This window comes from Mustela nivalis (genome assembly GCF_964662115.1).
Source record: "Mustela nivalis genome assembly, chromosome: 1".
NCBI lineage: Eukaryota > Metazoa > Chordata > Mammalia > Carnivora > Mustelidae > Mustela > Mustela nivalis.
In genome coordinates this window covers 5,812,365-5,821,988 of record NC_139020.1, presented here as the reverse complement: position 1 = coordinate 5,821,988, position 9,624 = coordinate 5,812,365, and the positions used below count along the sequence as shown (strand labels likewise).

General features: G+C 41.9%; 1 protein-coding gene across 11 annotated transcripts in view; it reads right to left on the bottom strand.

Moving 5' to 3' along the window:
• LCA5L (lebercilin LCA5 like) overlaps positions 1-9,624 on the bottom strand; it is a 41,550-nt gene that overhangs the window by 5,010 nt on the left and 26,916 nt on the right. For 9 of the 11 annotated variants that reach the window (XM_082697655.1, XM_082697662.1, XM_082697656.1 and 6 more), the window contains 4 exons: positions 8,814-8,951; positions 3,971-4,055; positions 485-588; positions 201-318 (listed from right to left, as the gene is read on the bottom strand). In XM_082697655.1, coding sequence (XP_082553781.1) covers positions 201-318; positions 485-588; positions 3,971-4,055; positions 8,814-8,951 — 445 coding nt within the window. Of the gene's footprint in view, positions 1-200; positions 319-484; positions 589-3,634; positions 3,866-3,970; positions 4,056-8,813; positions 8,952-9,624 lie in introns of those variants that run through there. The other 2 variants (XR_014302441.1, XR_014302442.1) reach the window with 2 other exon arrangements.

Below are 9,624 nucleotides of genomic sequence, written 5' to 3'. Positions count from 1 at the left end.
CCAGGACACTGGGACCATGACCTGAACTAAAATCTAGAGTCTGAGGCTTAATGAACTGAGCCACTCAGGGTCCCCTTATGTATACTTTCTCTCTCTCTCTCTCTCTCTCTCTCTCTCACACACACACACACACACACAGAATAATTCATAACTTAAATCAAGTAAGAGTAAAGGAAACTTTTAAAAGTGGTTAAAATTACCTTCATATTTGCTCTTGGAATCCTCTTGGTTTGCAACTTTGCTGATAGAGTGCGGAATTGCACACGTTATTTCAGTTGATTTTTCTTTCTGACCAATGTTTCCAGTTGTCTTTTTACCCTATAATTTTGAAAAGCAGCAAAAACACATTTTTTGGGGGGGATACATAATTTTAAATTGTTTTTTGTTCAATGAATACAAATGCTTTTCGTGGGGAATAAGAGACTGTGTATACTGTTTTCACAAAGATAGGTTCAGACACTGCAAGAACTCAAATCTGTTGTACCTTAGCTGTCAAAGATGGAACATCTTCTGATTTTTGGGTTTCCTGGTGTTTCATACTTGTCAGTGAAAAGCTTCTGTCTGCTTGTACAGATTTGGTTGAAGAAACTATAGAACAGGTACATTATATGTCAGAAACATTTCACATGTGGAAGCAACATTGATTTTAGATCTAAAATAACATTTAAGTTTGTAGTGTAAGGAAATGTACAGACATATAAAACTTTTTTTTCAATGTATGGATAACATTTGTCAGTTCCCTTTTCCCCTACCATTTCACCTGTTTTGTCTTATTTTGGACTGCAAAGGTTGTGGGTGTCACAGTGTTAGACTCCAAAACAAGGAGGCTTTAGGCTAGGAGGGTGCTCTGTTGGAGGACACACCCTGCACGGACCTCAGTCCAGAGGCAGTGAGCCACAGCGACTTCCTGACTTCCTGTGGCAGTGACCTTAGTTACCAAAGCTTAGACTGATTACTGTTGCTAGAGCCTGCCACTAAATCTACAGTTTCCTCAAAGTGTGGTCCCATTTAAATGACTCTGTGGTTGGTATGACCATCTCTGCTGGCCATTATTCTGAATCCAAAGCAGAAGCAAACAAAGGAAGGCAAGGAAGTTTGAGGTTGTTGCCTTTAAAAGTAAGCGCAGAGACAGATGATATGATACTCTACACAGAAAATCCAAAACACTTGACCCCCAAATTGCTAGAGCTCATACAGGAATTCAGCAAAGTGGCAGGATATAAAATCAAGTCACAGAAATCAGTTGCATTTCTATACACTAACAATGAGACAGAAGAAAGAGAAATTAAGGAGTTGATCCCATTTACAATTGCGCCAAAACCCCTAAGATCGCTCGGAATAAACCTAACCAAGTAGGCAAAGGATATGTACTTAGAAAACTATAGAGCACTCATGAAAAAAATTGAGGAAGTCATAAAGAACTGGAAAACGAGTCCATGCTCCTCGATTAGAAGAACACGTATTGTTAACATGTCTATGTTACCTAGAGCAATCTACACATTCAATGCAATCACTATCAAAACAGCATCAACTTTTTCCACAGAGCTGAAACAAATAATCATAAAATTTGTATGGAACCGGAGAAGACCCTGAATGGCCAAAGGAATGTTGAAAAAGAAGATCAAACTGGTGGCATCACAGTTCTGGACTTCAAGCTGTATCAGAAAGCTGCAATCATCAAGACAGTGTGGTACTGACACAAAAACTGACACATAGGCCAGTGGAACAGAATGGAGAACCCAGAAATGGACCCTTAAACTGTAGTCAACTAATCCTTGACAGAGTAGGAAAGAATATCCAATGGAAAAAAGTCTTTTCAACAAATGGTGTTAGGAAAATTGGACAACCACATACATAAAAAGGACCATTTCCTTACACCATACCCAAAAATAGACTCAAAATGGATGAAAGACTTAAATTTGAGACAGGAATCCATCAAAATCCCAGAGAAGGACACAGGTAGTAACCTTTGTGACTTGGGTGCAGAAACTTGCTAGACATGTCTCCAAAGGCAAGGGAAACAAAACAAAAATGAACCATTGGGACTTTATCAAGTTAAACAGCTTTTGCACAGTAAAAGAAACAGCTGACAAAACCAAAAGACAACGAACAGAATGGGAGAAAGTATTTGCAAATGTCTTATCAGAGAAAGGCTAGTATCTAAAATCTATACAGAACTTACCAAACAATACCCAAAGAACAAATAATTCAATCAAGAAATGGGCAGAACTGATGATTCACAGACCTGTACCCCTGGGGCTAATACTACATTATATGTTAATAATAATAATAATAATAATAATAATAAAAGAAATGGGCAGAAGACAACAAACAGACATTTCTTCAAAGAAGACATCCAAATGGCCAATAGACACATGAAAAAATGCTCCACATCACTTGGCACCAGGGAAATACAAGTCAAAACCACAGTGAGATCCCACCTCACATCAGTCAGAACGGCTACAATTAACAAGTCAGGAAATGACAGCTGTTGTCGAGGATGTGGAGAAAGGGGGACCCTCCTACACTGTTGGTGGGAATGCAAGTTGGTGCAGCCACTCTGGAAAACAGCATGGAGGGTCCTCAAAAAGTTGAAAATAGAGCTACCCTATGACCCAGCAATCGCACTACTGGGTATTTATTCCAAAGACACTAATGTAGTGATCCGAAGGGGCACGTGCACCCGAATGTTTATAGCAGCAATGTCCACAATAGCCAAACTATGGAAAAAGCCCAGATTTCCATCAACAGATAATGGATAAAGACCTATTTATACACAATGGAATACTACTCAGCCATCAAAAGAATGAAATGTTGCCATTTGCAACGACATGGATGGAACTAGAGGGGATTATACTAAGTGAAATAAGTCAATCAGAGAAAGACAATTCTATCTCACTCGTGGAATTTAAGAAACAAGACAGGATCATAGGGGAAGAGAGGGAAAGGTAAAACAAGATGAAATCAGAGAGGGAGAAAAATCACAAGATACTCTTAATCATAAGAAACCAACCGAGGGTTGCTGGAGGGGATGAGGGTGGGGGGAAGGGGTAAGTGGGTGATGGGCATTAAGGAGGGCGTGTGGGATAATGAACACTGGGTGTTATATAAGACTAATGAATCACTGAGCTCTACCTCGGAAACTAATAATATACCATATGTTAATTAATTGAATTTCAGTTAAAAAACCAACAACCCAGCAACAAAAACCAAGCAAGCACGGAGTGGCTTTTTCTACCAAACCAGGGCTGAGTGTTCCTATCGTAGCTCTTTTGATGAGTCTTATGCTGTTAGATCTTGGGGGAGGGGTGGATAAGTATGACCCGTCTTGAAGGGAAAATACTACTCAGCAATGAAAAGGTACCAACGAGTGATGGCAGCAGCAACACGGGTGAGTCTCAAAAGCATTAGTCTGACCAGAAGAAGCCGACACAGAAGAGCACCTGCTGTGACTCCACTCAGGAAGTTCCAGAGGGGGCGAAGGAAGCTGCTCTGACAGGAAATCAGTGTTTGCCTCAGGAGGACGGGGAGATTCTATACTGACCGGGCTGCTGGTCACACGCATAGCAGCTTTTGTCAAAACCTGCCGAAATGCACACTGGAAATGGGTGCATTTTACTTAGGCAAATTGTACCTAAATGATGATTTTAAAAACCCACACACTGGCCAACAGATGTGCTCAGTTCACTGTCTGGCAGACATTTTGCTCCCAGCTGGAAAGTGGGGCTCCTGGCCCGCCTGCAGTGAGGACACGTGGGCACTTGGCAGAGGCTGGAGGGGCAGGGGAGCGTGCCTTTGCCCGCCTACTGGTTCCACCATGTCCCACAGCTCATTATTCTTCTAGAATCACAACACGTTTCAATACCTAGTAAGACAATTTTTAAAATATCCATTATTTGCATGATATAAAGTAGAAAAATACAACTACATCCTTAAAAATAGATTTGGACCAAAAGTAATTAAAATGTACCTTTTGGATAATCTTCTTTGTCATGTAAATTTTTAAGTATCCGACTAGTATAGATGTTTCTAATTTCAAGCTCGCGATCCTTCTCCTAAAGAGAACCACAATACCAAATTTTCTATAAATGTTTGCTATTATCAGCCTTGATTTCTTCTATAAAACAATTTTAGTGGACTCAGTATTCTTTGAATAAAATCTGCAGATGCTAGCAGAAACAGAAATCGGCCATAACATTCTATATCATTCCTGACACCAAAAAGTATTTTTTTTTTTAAGATTTTGTTAATTCATTTGAGAAAGAGCAAGAGCACCAGCAAATGGGAGAAGCAGAGGAAGAGGGAGAAGCAGAATTTCCTTGAGCAGGGAGCCTGACATAGGGCTCAATCCCAGGACCTGGAGGTCATGACCTGAGCCAAAGGTAGACACTTAACCATCTGAGCCATCCAGGCACCCCCCAAAAGTACTTTTTAACAGCAACAGATTTTGTGACGGAGACAATATTGCTGAGGGCTTTGTGAGCCAGCTTCTTTTTCTTTTTCTTTAAATTAAAATTTTAAATTAACATATAATGTATTATTAGCCCCAGAGGTACAGGTCTGTGAATCATCAGGTTTACACACGTCATAGCACTCACCATAGCACATACCCTCCCCAGTGTCTATAACCCCACCACCCTCTCCCCAGCCAGCTTCTTTCACTGTACTTTTTCTGTCCCCAGGGTCTGTGCTGTGAAGTTTGCTGGTTTTTTTCTCATGGTCCAATACAGCCACTAGCCATGTTGTGATCTAAACTAATTAAAATGAAATGAACAGTTCGGTCTTCTGTCACATTACTCATGTTTCCAGTGCTCAGTAGCTGCTTGTGGCTAGTGACCACACAGTTTGGTGGGGCAGGCAGAACATTCCCACCATCACAGGAAGTTCTACTAGACAGGTCTGCATTTAGACAGTACGTGCAGGCGGGTAAAACCCAGAACAAAGGCATTATTGTTCAGCTTTAAATCTCAATATTGACTTTTTATTTTATTATTTTTATTTTTTAAGGATTTTTTTATTTTAAAGAGTGTGTGAGCAAGCATAAGCACAAGCAGGAGGGGCAGAAGGAGAGAGAATCCCACGCAGACTCTCTGTTCATGACCCTGAGATCACGACCTGAGCCAAAACCAAGAGTCGGACAATCAGCCGACTGAGCCACCCAGGTGCCCCAAAAGTATTGACTTCTTAAAGTCTTGGCAAAACAAAAGGTGTGAAATCCTGGCTTGTTGAGGGAAAGAAAACAGGGAAGTTTCATTAAGCACCAAACACAAACGCTCTTCTTACACATGCATCAAGAGGCAAGCCCGTTAGACTCAAGACCACCAAGTTTATTCGAAACCACAATCAAAGGAGGATCTGAGTGAAGGGTGTCTTCTACTGCATGACTAGACAGGAAAGCCTGGAGGAAGAGGCCGAGGGGAGGGTTGGGGCAGAGATGGCAGGGAGGGAGGGAGAGAGAGATTGGATAGGGTTCTGGTCTCCTTGTGCCCCTCGGAAATATTAAGGGGGTGAAGAAACAACTCTGAGGTCTGGGAAACTCTCGGCACAGGAGACCTTGGTGTGGCCCAGGTGACTCAAACTTCTTCATCAGGCTCCCAGGTTAGCGTGGACTTAGGGTAACATGGCATTGCCAAGTGGTAAGTGGAAAAGGCAAAATGCAATGTCCAGGCAAAGGGCCGAAGATAGTGGTTCCCTCACTTCCACAAGGAGTGGGACCCCACAGAGGGGAGCTGCGTGGAGAGCTAGGAAACTGGTTCCCCAGTCCTCAAGATTACCAACCCAGGTGATCCCACAGCACATACTTTAGGATTGATGCTCTAGCCAAGGATCAGACGACAGATGGCTCTCAAGGCATTGGCATCAACAGACAACAAATGAAGATCACCAAGATTTGACCCACAGGGAAGAGGCTGTGAGTTTCACCAGCCATATTCAGTAGACACCAGACAGATCCTGTGGGCTTGGCTAGTTAAGACTAGTCAGTTCTCAGTAGAACTAGGTATAGAGGTCCCAGAGGGTCAGGGGCCTCTTTCTCCTTTTACCAACAGAAAGTGTGCACCGCTCCGCATAGATGCTATCTCCACTGAGAAATGGGAGATTTGGTTGGGGAAAGCTGCTGCAAGCCTCAGAGACAACCTATACTAGGACCGGTTTTAAATGGAACAGACTGAGACAAACTTCTGTTTAATCTCCGTATCTGTCCCTGTTTTCACCTCCTACTTGTGGGAATGGAGCTCGTAAGGAAGTAAAGTTATTATAGAAAATAAAAACATTATATATTTTTGCACATCTGAACTGGATAAGGCAGAGTTTGTATTTATTTTAATCATAAAATTAATGTGCTATCAGAGGAAAACATAGGAGAATATTAATCTTTTCTAGAAATTAGGTTTCTGGGAGCAAAAAGGTTACAGTATGTTTCTCTTTTTCTTTCTTTCTCATTGTGATAGCAGTACGTTTAGCAAGAAAGAACAGTGATGGGGACAGTTTGTTACCATGAAAAATTGATCAAGTTTATTCTGGATATTATGTTTAAGAAGGATATTATGTAGAAATCTTAGATTTCTTTCTTTTCTTTTCTTTCTTTTTTTTTTTTAACCCCTACTGGCTAAGACAAGAAAGCTTTTAATGATCAGAGGGACAAGCATTGATCATCTGGAAAATTCAGTTATTTCTTTTGATTTGGTCCGGCTCCTTGAAGGGCAGAGTATGTGCTTCAGCAGCAGAGAGCAGGAAGAAGGCGGGTAAGAACGGCTGACTGACAGGTGGCTGGTGCAGGGCTGGCTGGGGGCAAAAGGAAGTCATGGGAAGGACAGTCTTCCCACAGGCTTGGAACAAATGTTCAAGCCTGGGGTGCCCTCCACAGACTCAAAATCAAAGACAACAGGTTCAGAACGCAATCCAAGATACCTGTGTAGTTGAGGTCAATCAGTTAATCAAGCGAGGCAATAAGAAGGAAAACCCACATTTAGGAATGCTCATGGAATGTTTGGGGAATATTTATAGGAAAGACTACTCACAAGCTCAGAGGCGATCAGGTTAGAGTTCAATGGGAAGTTGGGTCATGGTGGAGAACCATATTAAGATCAGGATAGATGGCTTCCAAAAGATAGGAAATACAGTTTTTTTAAAATTTTATTTCTTTATTTGACAGATTGAGAGAGAGCACAAGTAGGAGAGGGAGAAGCAGGCTCCGCTAAGCAGGGAGCCCGATGTGGGATTTGATCCCAGGACCTGGTATCACCACCTGAGCCGAAGGCAGCTGCTCAACCGACTGAGCCACCCAGGTGCCCCAGGAAACTATCTTAATAGACAATGCCACACTGATAGGGGTGAGCTTGTAGCCTGGATGTAGGGTGGAGGTGTAGTACCTCATTTGGGAGTGGAAGACTGACATTCTATCTCCTTACTTTTAGAAATGGAACAGAGTCTAGAATTGTTGCTGGATGACTTGGAAAATGAATTTCTGGGCACCTGCATGGCTCAGTTGGTTAAGTGTCTGCCTTCAGCTCAGGTCATGATCCCAGAGTCCTGGGATTGAGTCCCACATTGGGCTCCCTGCTTGGCAGGGAGTCTGCTACTCCCTCTGCCCCACTGCCCCGATCATGCTCGCCATCTCCCTCTCTCTCTCCTGCCCCAAAATAAATAAAATCTTAAAAAAAAAAAAAGGAAAAGAGAAGAAAATGAGTTTCAAAGTACAGAAACAGAAATTTTGAACTTTGGGACCATGCTCTCCCAAACTCAGGTATTAATGATTTATGTTAATATGGCAGACTGCATTTTTCTAAAATTGGTTCAGCAATATTTCTGATCCCATTTCTGGTCCCATACTCTCCCAGAACCTGGTGACTCCCCATCAAGAAGCCATTGCTCCTCCTCTTGTACTGCCTTGACAAAGGGAATGTGGTGGAAGAGATGCTATGTGACTGGTTCTCTGTCTGTATCTCTCCACTCTTCTCCTTGGAGCCTAGCGGCCATGTTGTGAGGAAGCCACACCACATGTGGGTGGTTCTGGCTGACACCCCAGGCATGATCTCAGCTGTCAGTCGGCACCAACTGCACACACATTTGTGAGACTTCCGAGAATTCCAGCGCCCATCTTTGAACCACCTTACCTGATGCCAAGAGTGGCAGAGGTGAGCTCGTTCCAGCAAGCCCTGCCCAGACTGTGGATTCGTGAACAGAATTAATATTCTCATTTCTTACACCACTGAATTGTGGAGTAGTATGTTATGCAGCCATAGTGACCGAGGCAGTCAGGACACTTAAAACATCTTTAAAGTTTCTATTCCTTCTATTTCTATTTCTATTCCTTCTATTCCCAAGGGGGTCATGACCAGGGATGACCATGAATCATAAAAGGTAATGTCATTTTTCTAGATGAAACAGAACTGGTTTGCAAACATTTCCAAGAGAGACTTTAAAATAAATCTGTGGGCCACTACAATTACTCACCCTATTTTAATCATGAAAGGTAATTAAAAAAAAAAAACTTAGTTTGGCTTCCATTAAAATGATAGCAAAACAAAATAATATTAATTCATGGGATGGAAGGAGAATGTTAATAGGGTTTTGTTGAGGAATCGCTGAGAGATTTTAATTTTTCTCCCTCCTGCATGCATTCACCAGGCTGGGAACTCATCCGAGTAATTTCAGATCTTCTATCTGTTTGTATGATTGTAGGGACAAAAAGCTAATTTGAGAAATAGATTTTTTTTTAGCTTCTTGAAGTTAAATGATTTAAAGAATAGTTCTGATATTTTTGGGAAGCAAAATTTCCCAAATTTTGTTATATTTTGTTTTAAAAGAAGTACCTTAAGTTTTTGTTGAAGGCGTTTTACTTCCATTTGCAGGGTCTTTGTAGCTACTTGAGCTGCTACCGTCTTCCGGGTCTCAATGGCCAGCTGCCGATTAAAAGCTCTATTGTTCAACCTCAGTTGTTTTTCCAAGCTCTGAAAACAGTATATATTTCAACTCTTCTGTCACCAATGTAGTATTGTTTAAAAAAAACTTCAAATGTAATGGCAGTAATTGCATTATTGAGAAGTGTGAATTTTTAACAATTTCAGTGCATGCCATATATTAGAACTAAATGTAACTACACACACAGACACAAAAGCCAAAAAACCCTAGATCCCAGTTCTAGAGAATCAATATATTTTGAACCTAATGTTTTTTTACCCTCTGGAATTTGATTTAAAAATACAAACGACCTTTGAACATTTCTTGAAAACAAATAAATATAACCAATGCCATCTTTACAAGACCAGTGCTCTAACCCCTGAGCTATGGAGCCAAACCAATGCCATCTTTAAAACTCAACCCAAGTGGCTGGGCTCACATGGAGGAGATCTGCTAGTGTGGCAGGTGAACTCAGGAGCTCTGTCAAGCCTCCGCTGCTGGAGGGCAGGCGTAAGGGCTCGAGTCTCAGCTGACTGACCCTGGAAGCTCCTGCAGAGACCACCCCAACCCCTCAAGGAGGAAGGAATTCTAAGACCAGGAGATCTCTGCCGGCACCACGGCCGTCGGCACTCAGGGGTCACAGGTCTGTGAGCACCTCCTCTCCATCCTCTCCAGCACGATAATTTTATTGCAGAACTCTTTGGTCTGGACTTTTTTTTTTTT